General features: G+C 38.2%; 1 protein-coding gene across 2 annotated transcripts in view; it reads right to left on the reverse strand.

The window, feature by feature from the left end:
* Positions 1-22,956, reverse strand: part of LOC105212196 (tyrosine-protein kinase RYK) — a 74,167-nt gene that overhangs the window by 38,935 nt on the left and 12,276 nt on the right. For both annotated transcript variants that reach the window (XM_054234194.1, XM_054234193.1), the window contains exon 2: positions 8,967-10,609. In XM_054234194.1, coding sequence (XP_054090169.1) covers positions 8,967-9,081 — 115 coding nt within the window. In that variant the 5' untranslated portion in view covers positions 9,082-10,609. The remainder of the gene's footprint in view (positions 1-8,966; positions 10,610-22,956) is intronic.

A 22,956-nucleotide genomic window follows, 5' to 3' on the forward strand; every position in this document is an offset into this window, starting at 1 on the left:
TTGCGTTGTGTGCAGTGCGACTGCTGTGAAATCAAACAAATTTAAACTTGTGCCGCATCTTGCGTGTCCCATTCCATCGTCCGTCGAGTTACTGGTGTACAGTTTAACACGATTTTCGAGAAATAAAAAATATATTAGGATAGACATTTGTTAAACTGCTTGTTGAGTTTTTATGATTACTTGTCAAGCCTGTGGTTTGAGATACTGTCGAAAAAATGATCTTCTGATATATACATATTTAATACAGAATATTTGAAAGATTAATCCAGTTATAATAACGAAATCGGAAATAAATACTATCTTCATTTTAATACTGTAAACAGAGATAAAAATGCCTTAGTACATTATAAGCGATTACGCTCATATTTACGAGCAATGTACTGGTAGGAAAATATACATTATTTTTATTAGTTTTTAAATTGAGACTCAAATAAAAATACAAAATGAGGTTTTGTGGGAAAAAAGCTAGGTACATATTGTTATTGTTGTATTAACGGATTATCTATTTGACACCCAAAGGACGAGAAACTTTTTATTATCCTGATTTTATGTACTTAAGCCATTCCATTGAAATGTATTAAAATTGAGTCCTTACGTATAAGCTTAGTTCCTAGATAAATTTGTTTCAATATGCTAAAGTGACGTCAACCGAACGGCGAATATTGCCTAATATGATGAGAGAATGGCAAGAACAAATTGTCTCTTATTTATAGAAAAAGAAAATTAATTTAAAGTCGGAAGACTCTTGTTATAAATCAGATACATAATCGTGGATTATTATATACACACTTTAATTCCAATAAATAATTATTTTTAATAAACCATATTTTCTCCTTCCCATCATGGCAATCGCCCCACTGTTCCAACTCAATTGTGAAAATCAAAGGTCAAGCTGTTGCAACTGCTGCAACGACTATGTGGATGAACTGAACCTAAACGGAACTGAACTATACTGAACTCAGCCAAGCTCTACTTAACTTAATTTCAGTGAACTGTTGCTCTTATTAAGCGCCACAGTTTTGTTGCTGTTGGTGGTATGGTATTGCACTCTTTGCACACATTACGTTTGCTTTGCGTTGCGTTGCGTTTCCTTGGCGATTCACTCATGCGGAAAATAAATAAACTGACATTGCTCTTGAATATCGGTAGCCTGCCGCATACGCAGAGCGTCTAGAGGCAGGATGCGAAATCGCTCAAGGTCTGAGTATGAAAGAAAGGAAACTGAGAAATGGAGACGAATTTTTATTTGGCATTGCTTAAACGAATTTGCTTTGTATATGAGAAGAGCGGCAATTTGTGTGGACTCGTACATATGTGAAGATGTTGTGGGAGAGTGTGAATCATTGAAGCGGAATAAAACCAAATTCGGCAATGGGTTGAACGGTCCGAACGATTATAAGAGGTCCTGTGAGGACCGCAGTTTGCAATGTTGTTTGCCGTACCTGATTTTCATGCGGGTCTGGCTTATATATGTATTCGCCGTGGAAAGCAAACACTTTTTCAACGACTTTCCTATAATTATTTATTTACAAGCTGTTGCGATTTCTCGGAAGTTCCTGCAATTTTCTCATATTTACTTGATTTCCTTTACGGCTTGCCATTTAACTCTTCGTGGAACATTTAATCTTTCATTGCTACCCGCTTTCCGCTTTGTGCTGGCATGCAGTCTCAGCGCAGTTGTAGCAACACCCACAGGGCGCAACGGTGTACTGTGCAGCTTTGATGGCGAAATAAAGTGTATTAAGAAAACAATTTTAATGTAGATACCGCTAAAACAAGAAGAATCAGCACAAATCTTCTCTGAATCTGTCGTGCGTGCGTATCTCCTGGAGACGCCTCCGCGTTCATTGCGCACCGCGCAGTTTTACGCTGCATTGCGTTGCCGCGCACGTTGCAGTCATTTTCTTCGAGCCCCTCTCCCCGCCGCCTGCGTGCAATGCGCAATTTCTGTCGCTTTATTGTCTTTGCCGGTCATATCCACCTGGCACGCGCTGCACTACGTGCCGGTTTAAGGTTTAACATGCGGGTATCAGCAGTTATTTTTGTGGGCGGACAAGCGATTATTAGGTGGTGACTCCCTGGGGACTCCACCATTTTACTAATTTAACAACTTTAATTCGCGTTGCTTCTTCTTCGTCTTTCATCATACCTCTTCCCCTTTTGTTTTTGAATCTTTGTTCTCCTGGCATTTTCGCTTCACTTTCGTATTGCACTGCTCTTCATCTCCCTTCCATTCGTCACACTTGCTTTTTAGGTCACATGGCTTCGTTGTAATTCTTAATCCCTCCAGCAAATCTGCTCCTGCTATCTATGCAAGTTGGGAACGTGCAACGTGCAACATGCAACCTGCAACCGGCAAGCTGCTTTGATAATTGAGTGCGCACCACCGACAGCGGCGAACGGAAGCCAAAAGGAGTGAATGCAATTTAAAGCATAAGATTTTACACCGCTAACACTTTACCTTGCCCACTCGTCTAAAATTAGTTACATTCTATTCAAATATTCTCTTAAACAGTTATGCCCGGGGTGCTACTATAGTGAAATGATATTTTTGCAGGGATGTTTTTATGAGGTCACCGATTTTTATTCTTATTTTATTCTATTTACTCAACCCAAAATAGCATACTTATTTAGGACGCATTAGAAACTCTGGCTCCACTTTTGCTCTTCAGTTCTTCAAAAATATAGTCGAGTTTTGGATTTACTTGGTGAGTGGTAACTTGAGCCCCTGACCTTACATATTTTGATCGAGATTAAAGTTTGCTCTACACTTCTCAAATCTTAAAACCATTTTGAATGGAATATGTTCTTCACACACCTGTTAGTTTCATCGACTTTAGCAAAAATTTGTAAAGTTCATTTCAGAAATACATTCGCAGGGTATAAAAAATGGTTGCCAACTGAACTTAGTTGGTACTTTCCTGGCTCATCTTTACCACTCACTAAGATTGCTTCCTACATTTGAGGCTCCATTCGTCCCATTTTTGTTTCAGCGCTTTCGGGTACTTACAGCTGTACATTCCCTCTCCCCCTGCCGTCCCTAATACTTGTAGCGGGCACTGCGAGCGCCACATTTACCACTACAGTTAGCACTTTTTGCCGGCGTCACCGCTGCCTTTGTGGCTTGGCTTTGTAAGCGTCGCTGTTGTTGCTATTACTGTTGTTGTTGGTGTCGGTAGAAGCACTTTCCCAAGTTAGTTTGCAACTAAAGTGAGTTAATGGCACTAATTATCTGCTGCAACTTTATGCAAATTGCTGTCTTTGTCTTTTGCTGTTACGTGTGAGACCGAGTTCACACTCACAGCCACGCAAACAAACGCTGATGGGTAGCCAGAGATTACATTTATATTTGTGTTTACTTCGTAGCGTCTGCCGAACATCTTTCCGGTGCACCAGGGCCCAGTAGCATAATTGGAGCGATTTAAAGAGTGAAGTGTTATGTATGATATTTGAAAAATAAAGAATATCAAGAAACCAAGAATATTTACTGGGCTTGTGTCTAATACATTTGCATTTGTTGATGAGTACCATAACTAGTTCTGAGATTAACGGAAGTAAATATGTATATCGGAGTGAATCCAGAACATGACTCTCTACATTTCGAAAGAAATAACACAATTAAATATTTACAAATAAAAATTTGTAGGTAGTAAATAGTACAATTTATCGAAATTTCTATGGAACACTTCGAAGATCTTTTGCTTCCTTTAAATTAAAATTGAAAAAATAATACACGATAAGGTCCATTTGAACCCTTTTGGACTATTTTTGGCACAAAACTCTCATATATTATGTTTTCGCCTATATAATAAATTAATTTAATACTTTGTTTAAGAAACAAAAGTGAAATGTGAAAAAATGAAAGATACTGTTTCCCAAAATTTAAACCTTTTAATTACGTTAGTGCATATCGATTTCATTATTTATCAAATATATGACCAAGTGCAGCTAAGTGAACTGCTATTTTAAATCAAAACCCTCTTGCTTAGCGCACTGGGTTAATATGTGCAACTTTAAGTTCTTAAGTTTTCCTGTTGTCTGGGTCACGTAGCTGATCCTGCTGCACAAATGTTTGGCTGCACTGCATTAGATAGGCGGGAAAAGTATATATTACCGCGAGTGCAAGTGCGAATACACACGCGCCACCGTGTGCTGCTTGCACGAGTTATCCATTAAAAAGGTGGAATGTATACATGTGTTGGGGTATTTCGCAACAATAACTTGCTTGCATATATAAATAAGCCTAAAAATAGAAAGCTATAGCTGGGAAGGTACGAATAATACACCTGCACATACAACAAGTGTAGTACTCCATATGGTTTCCTTCCCAGCAGGAGACATATGAGTACACGAAGACGGGGAAGCATCCAAACACTCTCTCACATCACCTCACCTTAAGTATGCATACAAGCGTGTAAAGTTTCTTTTCTAAGATGCTTCGGATTTATGGGAAGCTACAAGAAAGTACAAGTATTTTCACACAGCCACACGCACATGAGCTTGCACTTGTATGTGTGTTCTCTTTAATGCCTGCATGCAATGCAACTCTTGCGTTGTGCCGTTATTGCAGTCGGAAATGTAGCAACTTGTTTATTGTTGTAATTGCAGTTGTTTGTGTGCACATATGTTTGCCTTTGTTGTTGTTTAACCAGCAGCAACACACCACCACCAAGCGCCATATGCAAAGTGCTCTATGGGATTATTTTTAAAAGACCTTTGCATTCCTTATACCTCTTACGAGTATACGTCTGCTTTATTCGCTTTGCCATTTTATTCTTTATCTCTGCTGATTTACAACGACAATGCCGCTTATTATTTATGCTGTTGCATGTGTGTGCCGGTTTAATGCATTAGGTGCACACGAGGCCTTGGCGTCGTGACTGAAAAAGTGCAGCATTTGTATAAAAAGGTCACACTCAGCTGGCTGGCTTAGGGCACCTCAGGTACGGCTTTATTAGTTAATGCTCTTTGTGACTACGCCATGCTATTTATTTTAATTCTTAAGAGTTGCCACTGTTCGTAGGTGTATGTGTATCTGCAAGTGATTTATTTATTTTCTCTGCAAGTCGCAAAGATTATGTGACAATGCGAGCATACTGCTGCCGAAATAAGCCAAAACTCTGCTATTAAGTAAAACTAAAAGTTGCAAAGTGTGCGATTTTAGTGAGCAACTATGATTCTTAATGACTGCGTGCGATGCTTTTGTTTTACTTTATAACGGTAGATAAAGTTTATAGTAGATGTCGAACTGCTCTTTTAGGCTAATTAAAAATATAAAAAATGTATTCGCAAATGTTTTTTTACTATGAAATGATTGGATGTAGAACGCTAAGCTATTATTATTAGCTCAGACTCAGAATACAGTTGAACTTTATCAGTCACTAAGATAGTGCCAAAACAGAAGCGTTGCCTACATTTAGGCGCAATATTCATTAATTTATATAAGCGAAAAGCGGCTTATTTAAGAGATCCCCAGATTGACTAAGCTAAAATAAAGTCTACTGTAGTAACAACCGCAAAGGAAAAGAACAATTCGGCGAACTAATCAAACCTCATTCCCCAAAAATCCTTCAACAAATAATATGCAGAGTAATAATGAAAAATCTACAAACTTTTTGTGGACAATTCAAATTTCCTAAATCTGAACTCCATTAAATACGCATACTATCAACTAACTTTCAAAACTTGCCTTGCGGCTCAAGTTCGACACATTCCACGAGACTACTGTGCTACGCGCCGCCTACAAATTGATGCTTAAGCAATGAGCGCAAAGTTGAGCAGGGACAATGTGTTGAGGGAAAGGAAAATTCCCACAAGATACATGGAGAATGTTAAAATAAAAAAAATCATTGTCTCGTGTTTGCATTGCGGTTACACGAGTCTATTTGGTTTGGTTTTCTGCCTTATATTTGCTATTTGCTGTTGTTGTTATTGTTATTAACTGAAGTGGCATATAATGTGACGAAACCTAAAAGGACGACAAAACTTCGGAGAGATGGGCAAAAAAAGAAAACGGAAAACACATTAACAAAAAATCCGGTTTGACAATAACTATTAGACAACAGTAACAGCAACAACAACAACGATAACTATCATAATAATAAGCACCATTGCGTTTAGGTAAGTGGTTGGTTGACAGAAAAAGGGCATGCAGCCACTGCCGAAGTATCATTAATCAATTGCGCATACGACGAACGGCGAACGGAGCAGGGAAAGTTATAACGTATGCTTGTGTGTGTATGCAAGTCTCTATTCTGTGTGTGTGTGTGTTTGGCGGTGCCTCGTCGCTGCTGATTGCCTGTTTGCGATTCAGTAAACATTTTCGGCAACATCAACGATTGCGGCACGCTTCGCGCTCACAAATCTCGACGGCAAGGTCGAGGCCAATGCTGAGACACGTCGTTTAGCGCGACCACCGCCGCTCACCGCATTGCGCTCGGCTGCCAGCGACAGTAAATGCTGACGGTGATTGCGTTCTCGTAAATGATGCATTACGACTTCCAGAGCGCCTGAATGTGTCATTAATATTACGCCGAATAAAGCAAAAGAATGCCGGTGGCAGTTGCGGTGGTGGTTCTTGGTGAGTTTGCCGATGTCACGTTATTCGCCGTTTGTGGTTGGCTGTTGATGTGCTTTTCGATTTGTAGCTATTTATAAGTATTTCGCCACTTTATTATTGTTTGCCATATGAATGTATTTGTGTTGTTGTTGTTGTTTGCGGGCTTTGTTGTTAATTTTGTTTTTGTTGTTGTTGCTGTTGTAGGGTGTTGCTTGTCAACAATAAGTGCGCGGCATAACGATGTTGATTTGAGCGCTCGAAATCGATTTCCGCTTCGCTTATTGAGATTAAGCGCTGCGCTGAGAGGTGGACGCCTTGTAATAACAAGCTGTCGGCGACAAAAGCAAAGTGAAATCACAACTAGTTGAGCACTAACGCTGTCTACGAAGTTAAGCTTCGCTTATGCGCTATTTGTCAAACACTCAAGCGACGCTTTTATAAATATGAAAATATGCTCGAAAGCCTCTTCAAGCCCCACCTCCCTGTCACATGCGCAAAACAAATACGTTTATTCACATACATACGTACAAACGAAGAAACAGTTATTCGTGTAAACGCTTTCTGTTTTCTCGTGTTGCTATTGTCCACTTAGCGCCTGGCACGCACTTAAGCATGCCCAAGCATCTGATAATTTGTTATTTTCGCCCGTTTACTAGCTTTTAACTCCCGCCATTCGTCAAATCGCTCGCTGATTGTGTTAACCACATCAGCTTTTGCTTTGCTTTCAGTTTTTCAGCTTGCAACACTTAATGCTTTCATATTCGCTCGACTTTATTTGTTTTGCTTTCCCTTTGCTGAGCTCGCTGTTATTTTCTGTTCGACTTCAAGTGCCCTCTACCGCCAATATTCGCCATTTGGCTGTTGTACTGAGCAAATACTCTGTATGACTGTGAGTATAATATTTGTGTGTACTTTTTGTTTATGGCTGCGTGCTCTGAAAGCTACGCTTTTAGTGTTGCAGCAAATGTGTTTGTGTTTGGGCGAAAAACTGAATTAAAGTGATCCTTGGCTGCTGCCATTAATCTGTCAATCGGTTGTGGTCCACATTCATTTATTGTAGAGTGTGTGTGTGTCAGAGTGGAAAGTGTATCAGTGGCGTTTGGTGCGAAGAGGCAATGCGCCGATCTATTTTTGCTCTCAAATCAAATAGTATTTTATCAGAGTTGTATATGATGTTGCACTTTTGTACTTGTGTGCGTTGTTAGCAATCTTATTTGAACTTAACACGAATGAAGTACTTTTTCTGGTTTTGCAAAATTTTAGTTCTTTCAATAGCTTCTATTTAATACTATTAAGCCAAAAATTTTACATGTAATAGATTAAAACTCACGAGGGCAGTTTGGTGGAAGGGTTAGGGTTAGGATATTGAAAAGTAGTGGTGATAATAAAACGAAATATTTAGCGATTGACTGACTTTTTATTTATTTAGGAAAGAGAATGTTAACAAATCGCTTTCTTTTACACTAGACCAAAAATATCTAATTAATTTCATTAAGATATCTTCTCTATAGATCAATATATTCGATATAAGAACAACAGGTCGGACGTTAGCTCTCATACTTCGAATATGCAGCCTCTGGGACTTAAAATTAAATTATTTTGTATTTGTACTTGGAATATTAGGAAAATAATTATGTTGGAATCACTTATGAAGCTTATGAGATGTAAGATTTCACAGACAACTTGGGCTATGCCTTTTGTTAAACGTTTCCATCAAGTGTGATTGAAATAATTCTTAGACTTTATAAGTACGTATTAATAAAAAATTTACTTAAGGGCGAGACGCGCTTAGTTTTGAAAAAATCCCTCTGGTGAATTTAATATATCATCTGGATTCTAACAAAGTGAAAAAGAACTCATAAAATGCATAGATGTCCAGAGATATAATGACATCTACACTCATATTAAATTCACAATATTTAAAAATGCGATGCTTTCTGCATTAGTCATAATAAGATTATTGCTAAAATGCATTGGTGCGGCAGGAAATTTCAAATAAAAAATGTTACGTATACGCAGTGTCACTGTGGCAAGTGCAAATTTTTTGCAGTTGCATGAAATGTATAACCGAATATTTGTCGTTAAAAGAATTGTGAAATAATAAAGCAGAATATAGCATAGCATATGTTTGCAAATATTGTTGGATATATTTGCATATACACACTCACAAGGATCACACATGGCGTATGAGTAACAGATAAAAACATACTGAATTAAAAATTTATTTCGACCATAAATATTCGTTTGTGTTTAGATTTCGCATTTTAAAAACAGAAAACATAACTAATTTTTTTTTGCTTTAATATCTCTCATAGAAACTTTCCCCAAATAATTTCTCATTCGCACTTTAAACTTTAAAATAGCTGTTTGTATTTGTTGTTGATCTGTTCATTCTCTTTGTACTCACCCATCAATTTGATGACTTCGCGATGGCTAATGAAGACATTCAGGTAACCGTTCGCAAGCAGCGGAAACCAGCCGACCAGCGCACACCAAACATTCAACCAAAACTTTGACGCCATCTCTATGATACTCCGATTGACTGCTGGCTGCTGGCGTGGGAGGGCGCTGCTGTGCTTTGTGCTTCGTACGAGTAGTCAACTCAATTAAAGCGGACAACGGCTGGAGAAGGCTGGCTGAAGTGGATGTAGAGGAGATTCCGTAAACGTATGCTCTGGGTGTGTGCGAATGCTGTGCCAAAGTCAATTTAAAAGCGTCGAAAGAGAGTGAGCCAATAAAAATTGAAGAGAATTGCGAAAAAGTAGAAAACGCCAACGGTTGGTTATTTGCGTTGTTTTGTTTGCTTTTCGCGTTTTTTCAATGCCGTTTTTGTCGACTCGTTTTGCTGGCTATTATCCAGTGGTGCGGTGCCAGTTGTCGCTGCTGTTGTAGGCGTTGGAGAGCGCGCTGCTTGTTGTACGCTTTTCGGCGCAGCAGCACACACACAAGAAGATGGCGGCTACGAAGGACAACTGAGTTCAGCGACTGTACGCAAAGAAAAAAGAAGCCAGCAATAACAGTGTCAGCAACAGCGTTTGCACCAACAAACACACTGACTGTCGCACAGTCGATGGCAATTTCAATTCGCCTCGTACTGCCTAAGGACTGTGATTTGATTCTTTCGCACTTTTAATTTCGTGTTTATTTTTTTTCTGCTTTCATCTACCGTCGCTGCTATTCGCTGCTGTGCACGTCTAGCTGTTATTGTTGTTGCTGTTGTTGTTTTCTGGCTGAGCTGCTTGTTGGTCGTTGACCATCACTTTCATCAAAAGCGCCACACAATCAACAACCGTATCGAGCTGTGATTGCAATGCCGCCAGCCGCACACTTGTCTGCGTTCGTGTTGCTGTCTGTGTTCCTAACGTATGCAACGCCTGTGGCAGTGTCTGTGGTGTGGACGGCGTCGGTCGTCGTGCGGTTTAATGCGGCTCAATGTGTTCTGGTTTGCTGTTTATTGCAGTTACTGATGTTGCTAGTTGTTGTTGGTTTTGATGTTGTTGCAATCGCAGCTGTGTTACGTTGACAAGCTGCCGCGCAGCAGACACTGGGATAGGAGGAGCGATTGTAAGTGGTTTCTGTAGGTACAACAGTTTGTGTTTTCTTTGCTAGTGTTTTTGTAGTTGTTTGGTTGTCGTCACATCGGCCAAGCAACAGTCGTCAGCTGCCATTTCTATGTCATCAGATAAACATGCGAAAGCATAAAGCTCGTATTTGTTGTTGTTGCTATTGCGACATGTCTTTCAAACTTAAACGGTTTAAATTTTTTATAACGCCCTTTTTCGGTTTTCTGATTCTGTTTTTTAATATGTGTCCTTAGTGTTTTAGCTGTGATTTTCCTACACTTTTCTTGTCAGCTTTCGTTTTTGACAGTTTTTCGTTATTCTTTTTTATGTATTTTTTAGGCGACGTACATTTACATACCGACATATACCGTTATGGTTTCGGTTTTCACATATGTACTTGACATGCCCTTCGGTTGTTTGGGTTCTTGAATTTGGCCCTTTTCCGCTGTCACTATCTACCCTTTCACCTTTATTTGTGCGACACCTTCTGCAATGAGAAGAATGAATGAAAAATTACATTAGAAGACTGAGTTGCAAAAGAGCGAAGAAAACGAAAAATACCAAATAGAAATCGGATCACATATGGTTTAGGAAATGAGAAAATAGGCGAACAGAATTGGATTTCGCCGCAAGCAACGTAACCAAAAGCCAACGACGTTGAATAATACAGTTTAAATTTGGAAAGCACCGAACATCTCTCAATTTTTTTCATACACACTCATTTCTTTAGATGTATATTGACTTTTAGAGGTCACCTAAATATTTTAGCAAGTTTAGCATGTGGAATATTTTCAATAACCTTGAATGGATATACAGTATTATGTTTTAAATAGTTGTGTAAAATGAATAATTTCATAACTTTTATATTCTGCGCTATCAATAATGGAACGTACCATAAAGTAATTCTACTAATTTTTATTATATTTGAGGTTATATTAATAATTTCCCCTTTCTCACTAAAAATTTATTTTAGCGAGATTTGACCTAGTATTATTTTAATAGTTTGGAAATACTGCTGGGAGCCTTGAGTAAACTCTGCTGCATATTGTTCTGTTCTCCAAGAGCTCTGATCTCTCTGAAGTACAGTTTCAGAACCAATCTCGTTTCTTCATGTTATTTTGATCCCTCTAAATCAAAGTTTCAGAACCAATCTCTTTTCGTGGTGGTATTATGTACAGGGAATAGTATCCTTTTAGTAATAGTTTTACAAGATTTGAGAACCTAGGGAACATATTTTGAAGTATCCTAATTTTCTATATATAGAAGTTATACGTGATTTAGTATGGTATTCGCTCTTGACAGTTTGGGACCAAATAAATAGAAATACGATGAAATAACTACAATTCGACGATATTTGCTCTATATTCAACAACATCTCACTTACTGTTCTGTTGTTAAACCTCTCCTAATATCATAAATCACTGCTGAAATACCGTTAGACTTTTTCGAATTGGGTAAAAAAATCTAAAAATATCAAAAACATGAGAGACCTAAAACCCTGTAGAGATATTTTAGAAACAGAGCTACCTCGAAATAGCACCGTTGAAGGGAACATAAATCCTCTTGCAACCTAAGCAACAAATAGCGCTTGCAGCCGAGGCATGAGCTGGAGTCACATTGTCTGCGCTGCTTCACAGCTGTCATGCTGGTTGCTTAGGCGGTCGAGTCAAGCGGATTAAGCCGAGCCCCAAAATACCAGACATACCAGCATGGCAACACTGGTAGGGGCGCAAGTTTGGCATAAGGCTTGTTTTCAGCTCGAAAAACACCAAACGCACACACACTTGGAGTGCCGCTGGTTTATTTACCTGTCTGCGAGCGCGTCCTTTTGGGGTTTTCGTTGTTTGCTGTTCATTTATTTTTTTTTTTTGTTTCTCCGCTCAATTTTTGTATTGCTTTGATTTTTAGCTGTTTGCTCTTTGATTGTGTTGCTTTTTGTGTGCTTAACTGCATTTCAATTCATTTTTATTTTTGTGTGCTCTGTTTTTGACTACCACACCAAGTTTTCTAAACAATTTTAAATGTTACAAACTTCTTGAGAAAGTAATTAAAAAGTTGCAAAGATTAAGAGTCGCTCACACTCTCCCTCACTCGCTCGCTCATTCAAAGAGTGTCGTCGCGTGCCACATGCTCATATGTACATGCAACATGGCAACATGCTCCAACATTGTGGGGATACTCGTACAAAGTATATCATAAACTCATGTCAATCCGCAACCACAACCTTATGTCTACGTGTGTTGCTTAGCAGCTGATTCACACATTTGCTGTGAGAGTGTACATATGGCTGTCGGTGTGTTGCTCGGAAATTTGCAGTGTTTAATGCCTCACCTTTGCTGTTGACTTTGATTGCTGATTTATTTAAGCTTTCATGGAGAACTGTAAAGTGGCGCACATTTTGGCTGGTCAAAACTTTACAAAATCAAGAAGAAGAAGAAGAAGAAGAAGAAGCAGCAGCAGTGTAGTCGCCAAATAAAGTAAATAAATCTGTGCAATTATTTAATTAAGTTCCTTTCGAACAAAGTGTATATCTCAGGGTGGTGTTGAAAATGCAGCAAACATTATCTGAATGTAAATCTTCTTCAAATACATAAATATGGAGAGGGTGAGAGGATTGGCATGTGTTCTTTAAAATGAACTTAAAGCATTGGGGAAATTTCTAATATAACACAGAAATTATTGCAATTATTGCATTTATTTAATAGGAAATTTGGAGTAGGCTTCATCGTTTATTTTTTTAGAAACCTTTTATAAAAAATGAAATAATATATACACATGATTATCACCGATTTTGAACAATTTTTGTTCTTTTGAACAGAAAGATTCAATTGCGTTTAACCAATTTTATTTTATTTATTATTTTAATCGTAAATAAAAGTATTTTATTTATGCTAGGATATTTTATTTGAAAAATATCAATTTAAACCTTCACATAAAAAATAGAGCAACGTATTTCAGATATAAATGCATATGAACGAGTTATTTTGAATAACCTTATGCGCAACTAAAATTTTCTCCTATATTTTTATAACTACCGAAGACCCATATTTTTTTAAGCAAAAGTTTTTTTACGTAACTTGTGAATTCTTTCTACACCCACCCACTTATGAGCGGAAATATGAGCAGCACTTCAGCGAAAGAAATTCTTAAGTATGAGAAAATTCAAGCCAATCAGCCACTGCTGCCGCTTGGCATAGCATAGCACAGTTATTCTGCTGCGAGGCCAAGCAATTGGTGTTAAGTGGTGTTTTTCTAGTTTTGATTTGCTAAAATTTGCTATTATTAATGTGTGTTTTTTGTTGCTAACTAACGGTAGATTCTTTTTTATGACAGTTGTTGCTCTGTTGTTGATGTTGGTGTTGCCTAGGTGCGCCTTGGTTGCCATTTTGTGCTGGTTGACTGCACCGTAGAGGCATATAAATATAGTTTTAGATATGTTCGTTGATATATATTAAATTGTATGTTTTTTTATGTTTGTATATATGTATGTGTGTATGTAATATAAAATTTCTTCATAATTAAATTGTGTGAATATTGCTTGAGTTCCCAGCAGCTTTTTTTCTTCAAAACATGCCAATACCTATGTCAGCATGTGTTTACGAAATTCAAGCAGCTTACATAAATTTTGTTACATGCACATATACATATACACATACATACATGCATATATGAATTGTTATTTATGAGCTTGGTAGTTGAATCGCCGGTTTGTTGTTTAAGCGTATGAAAAGTTTCAGCAAAGTTTAAAAATACAAAAATTTCCACCAGCTTTTTTTTTTGTTTTTGGCTTTGCAGGCATCCCGTTTGCCGGTTCTGCTGCTACTGTTGAATTGTAGCAGTTGCTGCGAAAATGAAATTTTTGCCAACAACAGCTTGGTGGCTCTTGTTGTTATCGCTAAGCGTTCTATACATTTATGCATCACACAACCGCACTACCGCGGACCTAATATGCTTACACACACGCATACATTAATATATGTGTGAACTTTGCTATTGCTTTTCCACAGTTACCGCAACGACCGGAGCGTGCGCCAAGCGCTCAATTTCAACAACAATAACCCGCTCAAGCATCAATTTCAGCATGTTGATTTTGAGCGCGGCTAGGTAACAGAGTTGCCACGCAACCCTTATTTAATATTTGTGTGCAAGTACGCGTGTCCTTTAGCGAAATTTCGCGAAAACTTCTACCCACGACTGCGGAGTGTCGAAGCGCTGCCACTGAGCAGCTTCTGCAAGAAAGATGGCAATGACTACAAGTGCGGAAGCGCCACGGCGTATGGCAACAGTAGCGCACTTCCGCCTGAGCGGCGGCGCATTTGTGTAAAACTGCCTTGACAGCATGCGCGCGTTACGCTGACTCTGCAGTAAACTTTTCATTTTCAAATGTATGCTAGCCGAGTTGAGATGAAGCCAGCGTCAATAGGACTTGGCTGTGTGTGCGCTCATGGTTGCCTGCCGCCTGCCAGTCAGCAATCAAGCACCAATAGCAGACGGCGGAATGCTGGCGAACGGCAACTGGCAACCGCCAACCACCACCAGTCGTCAAGCCGTAATTTCGTAGCACTCTCAAGCAGGCAAGCAGAAAGAATTGAAAACAAAATTTTTTCACATTTTGCAAAAACCCCCCAAAAAAAGGAAAAATAATAGAAAAAAACGAAGAAAATCAAGAAATAAATTTCAATAAAAGCTTCAACCAGTGACGCGCGTAAGCGTCGTCGGAATGCAAGCATGCGAACACAAATGCAAACTCATTGCAACGTGTTCACAAAATACATACATGTGCATGTGGCGCATACACAACCATTCAAACAAGGGCGCACCAGCTCAAGCAAGCTCAGCTCGCATGCTAGCAAGCCCTTACGTAAATATGTGTGTATATGTGAGTGTTTCTGTGCGTGTGTTATCCAGCAATTTCACTGGTGATGGATACAATAATGCCAAGCTTCTTTCAAATCTTCCAATCCCCGTCGCCAGCCCGCTTCATCATCGCCCGTCCGTCCATGTCTCATCGGCTCATGCATGTGTAACTAACGAATATTCTGCACATTTCTAATGGATGCCATGGATGCCCTTGCTTCGGAGTTGTAACATATGCTCCCACCCATGGTGGTACCGTTATCACTGTTAAGTGTTAGGCACATTTATTTATTGTATACTCGAATGCATGCAGTTGTCTCTGATTGACAGCTTGTCGCTAGCACCAAATTGGAATTTAACTAAAAAATACTTATATTTGGGAAATAATTGTTTACCTTGGTCGAGCGGGTGTTTGCAGTTCGTATTGTTGGAATTTGTAAAACTTTGCAATTATTTTTATTACAAAATTTGATAGCTTTTGAATTCAAGGCTTCATTAAGGCATTAAAAATTGCTTTTAATATTATTTTTCAATAATCTAGTTTAAAATTTGCACATATCTTAACAAAATTCAGTAGCTCTTTATATCTGCTGGCACAGACTGCAATCGTATGTAAATGGTTATGGATCATCCTTTGGTATACTATTTAAATAACACAGTTTACTATTATTTTTTATATCGAGACGGCTCTTTTGTAATGCAATATACAATTATGTATATATATATATATATATGTATATGTAAATGTAACATCACTTAAACACGGATTTCAAGCGTGCTCTAACTATAAATAGCGCAGCTTTTACATCCAAACATAACGGTATAACTGTGCATATTTTCACACATGCCAAGCGAATTGCAGTCATAGACGTTTCTAATCATTTACATAGCCATAAACATGTGCATGTGCGCGTGTTTGTATGTATGTAAGTCAGTATTTAGCACCCGAAGTGTGCAATCAATGCGCGTTCAACAAAAAAATCTGCCGTTGGCAATGCAGCGATTACTATTTCGAATATCTACAACAACAATCAAATGCTTTTTATCTCATACAATACAAAGCAGCGATGTGTGTGTATGCGTGAGTAAGTGTGTTGGCATGCATGAGCAGCAGCTGCAATTGATATTTAAACCGACAAGCGAGTTGTGAAACATTGTGGCCAATTACGTTTCTATTTTCAATGCTGAGTCTTCACTGTACAAGAGCAATAACAACAAACACTCATACACAGTTCCATTCAAAATTTACCTGTGTGTGGCATGACGCTTACATTTGCGCTCATTAATACTCGGCAATTGGATAGCTGTATATACTTCAATGACCAATTACTGCTTTCATTATTTTCAAGCACAATACTGTTTGTCTGTCTGTCTGTCGGTTGACTGCTACCAATTTGTGCAATTTGCTCGTACACATCACTGTGTGCTGACATTCACTAATTTTTGGATTTTGCTTTTGAAAATCCGAATTCGAATCACAATCAGAGTTTCACCAAATGGCATGGATGATTCAAAAAACCATCGAAAAATAAAACAACAACAACAAGGCATTTTGAATCTGATAGTTAGATGGATGAGATGGCTAGGTGATTTGGTGTTGGAGCAGTTAATTGTGGCTTAAAAAGAGTTTTAAAAGTGCCATTTAAACACAGAGCATGTTTTAATAGATAAGTAATTTCCTTGCTGCGCTGAATTAGGTCACAAATTTGCAATTTATTTTTTAGTTCGACATTGTTTTCATCGACATCGTATTTGTTGAGCTTTAGAGTAGACTCAACAATCTGATCATGGTCTCCTGTACAGTTGTTGGTGGTAGACGCCTTTCCAACGGGTGGTCCTGTAGATATCTTTCGAGAAATACTTTATAGTGTATAGCCTGGAGGTTACTCGTAGGGTGATTGTTTGGGTCTGTTTTGTCTATGGAACTTTTTCACCAATGTCCATCATTAAGTTGACATCTTCATTATGGTCTCCTCGATCTAGACTCATCGGAATTAGAATTAATTGGAATTAGAAAATTCGTACCTTGATATATTGCATATCAACGATCTAGTTATCTTTCTTTATTATAATTAGATACCGATAACCAAATAAAAGACACACAAAATAGAGATTATTAAACTAAAAACAAAAAAATAATAATAATAAGAAAATATACCCTTAAAAACCTCCCACATTCGTCATGTATAAGCCAAAAATTTAGCAAAGTATGATCTCATAAGGTCGAATAAAGCCAGCAGCAGTGTGGTGAAAGCAAAAGGCAATGATAAATTCTGATTCAAAGCAAATACACTTTAGGAAACAAAAGTGAATTACTGGGCGAATAAGCAACTGGCTGCAGAGAGTCAACGAAGCGTGTGACACATTCATATGTCTGTATATTTGTAATTATATTCAGATGTATGCAGCCTTGAAGTATGCAATATGCAAGTACTTAACATATGAAACGCATAACTTTCTAAGGGAGCAGACACCCACACACACAAACGAATATTTGCACAAAAATAGCTAAAAGCAAAAAATAGCGGAAAAAGAAAAAATATGAATTAAAAAGCAAACATTAAGTAACTGCCAGCCTTGAAATATACACAAGCAAACATTTATGTGTATGTATGTCACCGCAGAACAAAATTAAATACCCCAGCGATCGCAGGAATATCCGTTGGATGTCAGCAAAGCAACGGAAACGGCGAAAGCGTATAATTATGCTGATGGTATGAGTGCCTGTGTGTGTGTGTTTGCTAGGCATTAACATCACAAACGCCATGAAAGACAGCCACGAACACACATCTCTCAATAAATATTGGATATTCTTTTATGTTTACATACAAACGTACGCTCCCATAAGTGCATGCTCCCACTCAGCACTGTGTGTGTGTGCGGGCAAATATCCATTCGGATACAAATTATACTTAGTGTAAATGCTTTTGTCGCATGTGAGTAGGGGAACGCATCGCAGTAACCAACGTTCGTCATTCATCAATAATTCAAAAGACATATTTCACATGAATTCAATGGGTAGTTGGCGCTTGCTGGGCGACAGTAACTGGGGCAGCGAGCGGGCGACAGTTGACTCATAAATACACATGCCTGAGCGCAAATATGATAGCTTTCACATGCACATAGTCTTTAAGCTTATGAATCCTAAAGTATTTGGGATATAAATTTGAGTTTAGTTTTGCGGAACCTAGTCTTATGCTGGGCATAAGAAGTAGTTATGGGGCACCTTGTATATTAGTTAAGGCTAGACGTTTGATACAATATCAAGCAGAGTCTATTTATATCATATGGATTCTACAAATCACTTTCAGTGCTACAAATACTTACAAAAACATTTTGGCCTGTCTATATTACCTAGAATTGTCCAAAACTGTTCTTCAGAAATTTTACAAAAGTTTCCAAAGATGCTTAGAAGATTCGTTTTTCAGGTTTCAGAGTCCCGACGTTAATAAAAATAACGTTTATTTATAGAATGAATGAGACCATCACTATATCACCATGAACTAGTTAAGGACCAGTCCTACAATACTTTCGTTTACAACACATGGTTGCTTTGGGTGCTCACTTATTTTCCGACAATGTCTGCTTCAACGTTTAACATACGTCTTTCGCAATGCCATTTGGTAAACGAACAGCATTTGCTACACGTATGTATTCACTGAATGCATATACACATGCATACTTTCGTACATACATAAGTACAAATTAACACAATGACAACAACAAATACCCCACGTCGGAGTGGAATCTATATGTGTATGTACATATGTATTAGCAGAAAGATAATGTCATCGTCATCATCAGCTGTGTTCATTAACTATGTGACGAAAAGACCTGCCACACACACATTCAAACAGAGACCAGGAACAGCAAATAGCCATATAATTTTATGGAAATGTGTCAAGAGAATTCGCGCATGTGGGATTAGTGGTCTTCAAAGAGAATGACGCATCGGTATTTTGTATTTTGAACAAATTTCACAACATGTTAGGGATATATGTTCAAGCTAGAAATCAAATTTGTTTATTAATTATTGTTTGATGTATTATAAAAAAAACTAATTTTCAAGATTTATTTATACGAAATAATTATTAAAAATAAAAAAGAAATGTTTGAAAAAAAATATTTTATATCGAATTAAAGAAACTTTCTCCATAACAATCACAGTTTTGAAATTACCTTAATTATGATTAGGGTTACTTAATTGGCAGGTTTTGAGAACTCTTGTAAAATATATTATTTTCTTAAATATTTGCAAAGCAAATCTAAATTTAATGATTTTTAAACAAATCTTCCTTCTTATTAAATTGCTTTCTAATCTGATATAATCTGATATATGTTTATATACTTAAAAAATCGGTATACATTCTATATTTGGTTGTTGTATATTTTAGCGATAGTAGAATCATTAGAGGTTTCAAAGTCACTAAGGAATACTATCGTCCAGTCTCGGACTTGGAACGGGTCGGAAATACGCTGTCTTCTTGCGGTCTAGCACTAAACTTGAAAACTATAAGCACTTGCATGGATGTAAGATCCCTATGGCCTGGGGTAGAACTCAAGAGATCTCTTGAATGCAAAAGGTTTCTCCAAAATTGTAGGATGATTCGAACTGAAGGTTGGAAAAATAATATCTCGGCATTTATAGCTTACACTTCTAGAGATTTGATCGTATATCGATGTGAGGTGGCTCGCACATTCCAAAAACTTCAAATTAATTCGCTTTATAAACAACAGCATGTGCCACCTTAATGTTTATATGTAAGTATATTACCTAAATCTAGAGTATGTGGCAATAGCGAATGAATTTTCAAACGATCGAAAAGATTTTTAATTTCAAACATTTTACAAATAGTTGTGCTTTCCTCACACTTGCATGCCTCCATTCCAAGCAAACACTCGCGCACTCAAACGGAGGAAGCGGCATTTGTTTCAATTTTCTGGGATGTGTATGCGTGCCTTTGTGCGCCGCGTAATCAAAGTGACTATCAATCTCAATGGAAAACTGTAACCAATATTGGCAGACTCAACTATTCGGCTAATGAAGGTACGACGACTACGAATTGCTCAATGTGACAGTTAAAAATTTTTATTAGTCATCAGCAGTAACATCATCAAAGAGCATCCTTTTCGAAGGCATTGAAGGGGGCAGCGCGTCATCAACCGCACTTTGCTGTTCCACGTTCCACACAGCCGCCGCTCACCCTGCATTTCCTGCTGCTGCTGATGTATTCAAAGCAAATTTTCAATTACAAGGCCAACGGCGCGTCCACCAAAGGGTATGGATGAGGGAGAAAAGGCAGCTAAGAAAGACGCGGAAAGTTGGGAGCGTAATGGCAGGAGGCGTGGCTGATGAATAATAATTTCGCAGCGAACGATTGACGACGATTTGGCGACCAGCGTAATGCAGCACCCGCTCTTCGTCATCAATGCGAAGGACAACAACAATTATCAGGCAATCCGGCTAATTTCAACTGATGCCAAAAGGCGCTACAACAACAACTACTGTTTATGCTTTATCCCACCCACACCAATATTGATTTGTGCCTAGAACTTTTTCGATGAACCCAAAATTCGAAACCAATAAAAATGAGCAAAACATTTAATGCTGTTGGGTGAGAGCTGGTAGAGCAAAGGGCAGGCCGGAAGCAGAACGGAAGTGAGTTTGAGACAACAGAAAAACTCAATAAATTTCGAGTGAGAGTGAGGTTTTGTGAAATATGTGTGTGTCGGCTTGTTTGTGTGTGACTCGTATTGGATTGCCGAGAATGACGATTACGATTTAACGATGGGACAGCAGACATGTCGATGACTTTGACGCTGACGCTGACTGCTGCTGCTGACAACATACTGTGCTTGCTTGGCGCGCCGGCAAGCTGACAGGCCGACTGGCTTTGCTGTGGTACGAAGTGTTTGGATGCGAGCGCTACATGTTGCTAACGGTTCATACTTATTTCCGAAATGCCTGCAACTCAAACAATAATTTGTAGCATATGCATACATACACACATATATGTATATGTGTGCGTATTTGTAAGTGCCATTAAAAGGGAGGAGAGGGGAATGTTGCAGAGTAAATTAAAATAGACTTTGCCCCAAAGCAATGAAAGCGTTTCAATTATAAAATTGGCTTTCATGCCGTAGTAATTCAATTGCGAGCAAATAGCAAAGCTGAAGGAGGCTTTGCAGCAGCAGCAGAATAAGAAATAGACGACGAAGCAGGAGATGGCGGAATACGAAAAGCGAAGGCAATAAGCCCTACAGCGGCGGCAAAAGTAAGAAGAATGAAGTAGCAAAGTGTTGCATAGAAAAGTCAAAGTTGCTGCAAAATGGTTACAGAGGATGTGGTAACGGAAGTGACAGAAATTCGCAAAAAGTTACTTGAAGAACACAAGTAAAGTATAATGAAAGCGAACAGCGAACAATGAACGACCAAAATTCGGGTGTTATTGGGACAAATGCTCTTCTTACCCCCATTTTAAAAGTTCTGTGTGAGCGCCGAGACTAGTGTGAGTGTGATATAGCATTGCAGCACTGGTTCCTGGACGCTGAGCGCTACTAGGAACTACAAACATATACTTTAGTGAGGCAAAAGTTGCTCCTTGAAGTTTTCTTTTGCTTGCAACTTCCGCAACTTGGCGCAACATTCATTCACATACACAAACATTCAAGGGCTGCAAGCGTAAATAGGTTGCCTACACAATATATGAATTTATAAAGCGCCGCTCATATTAAGAAATAACTATACTTCTCCAGCCGTTGTTGTGCATGTATGTAGGTGTAAGTGTGTGCGCTTGCCGCTAAGTAGGCACCATTTAGCTCAGAACCGTAGAATTGTGACGGATTTTATTAAAGTACTGTACGAAGTGTTTGTGTTTATGTATGTGTGCATATATGAAAACTACAAAAAAACGTTGTTGTAATATTTCACTTTCATATTTAAGTGGGTCAAAGAAAGTTTTTTCGCTGTTCTATTACTAAAATTTTTCTCGTTCAAACAGGTTGACCTGATTTTTTAGGAGCACGTATTTCACAAATTAAGCTCCCATAGCATCGAGTTCTTGTTTAGGTTCTACCATGCAAGTATTTTATCTGTAAGAATTCAAGGACCTTGAAAGAATTCCTTGAGTTCGTCCGTTCGTCTAATTTCTTCTGCTTTACTTAAGAATCGTATAGATATTAGATCAAAATTTATGATGATTCTCGATTATTTAGGAGTTCAGTTTTATGTCATGAATCCAACAACAAGTGTTGCTTATGATCTGCCGAGAATGAAAACATGATTGAGGAGTGTTTCCAATACACCTATTGCACCCTATATTTAGAGAATTATAGAAGCGGAAAACGAGACAAATATCAGACTAGCTTGGAATTAGAATGAAGACCCGATTTTTTAAAGCTCGTTATTTTTGGATCTCAATTAAAGAATTTCGATAGATGCAGTATGGATTCAGAATATCTATTGGAAATATAAAGATCAGGGTACATGATAGAGATCTACCCTATGCCTTCGATTATCCACTTTTTTGAAGCGAGATCCATCTATATCATCTTATTGGACGATAACAAAGCTCACCAATTTGATTCAATTTAAAAATTACACATTCCGTATTCATATCGTTTACGTGCCCTAAATTGCCGATAACCGTTGGAAAATATTTTACAATAATTAAATCGTTTTTGATGCCATTATGTAGCAGATCGCGCTTAAAAAAACTGGTTAAACTCAATATTTAAATTGTATATTTTTACAGTTAACTCGAAATTTAAAATGGATTCGAGTTTTTTACTGCGCTCACCAACCTTAAAATCACAATAAAATTATTGCGCACAAATGGAGTTTGGCAGCCGATAGGCAGATAAATACGTGGCTATGTACACAGTATGTGGATATCTGTCGTTAGGTTAACCAGCGCTCGCAACAGCTGGCCCAACAATAACACGCTAAGGCTTGCGGGCAAAGCACAGCGTCCAGCC

The sequence above is a fragment of the Zeugodacus cucurbitae genome, chromosome 6 (assembly GCF_028554725.1).
Source record: "Zeugodacus cucurbitae isolate PBARC_wt_2022May chromosome 6, idZeuCucr1.2, whole genome shotgun sequence".
Classification (NCBI taxonomy): domain Eukaryota; kingdom Metazoa; phylum Arthropoda; class Insecta; order Diptera; family Tephritidae; genus Zeugodacus; species Zeugodacus cucurbitae.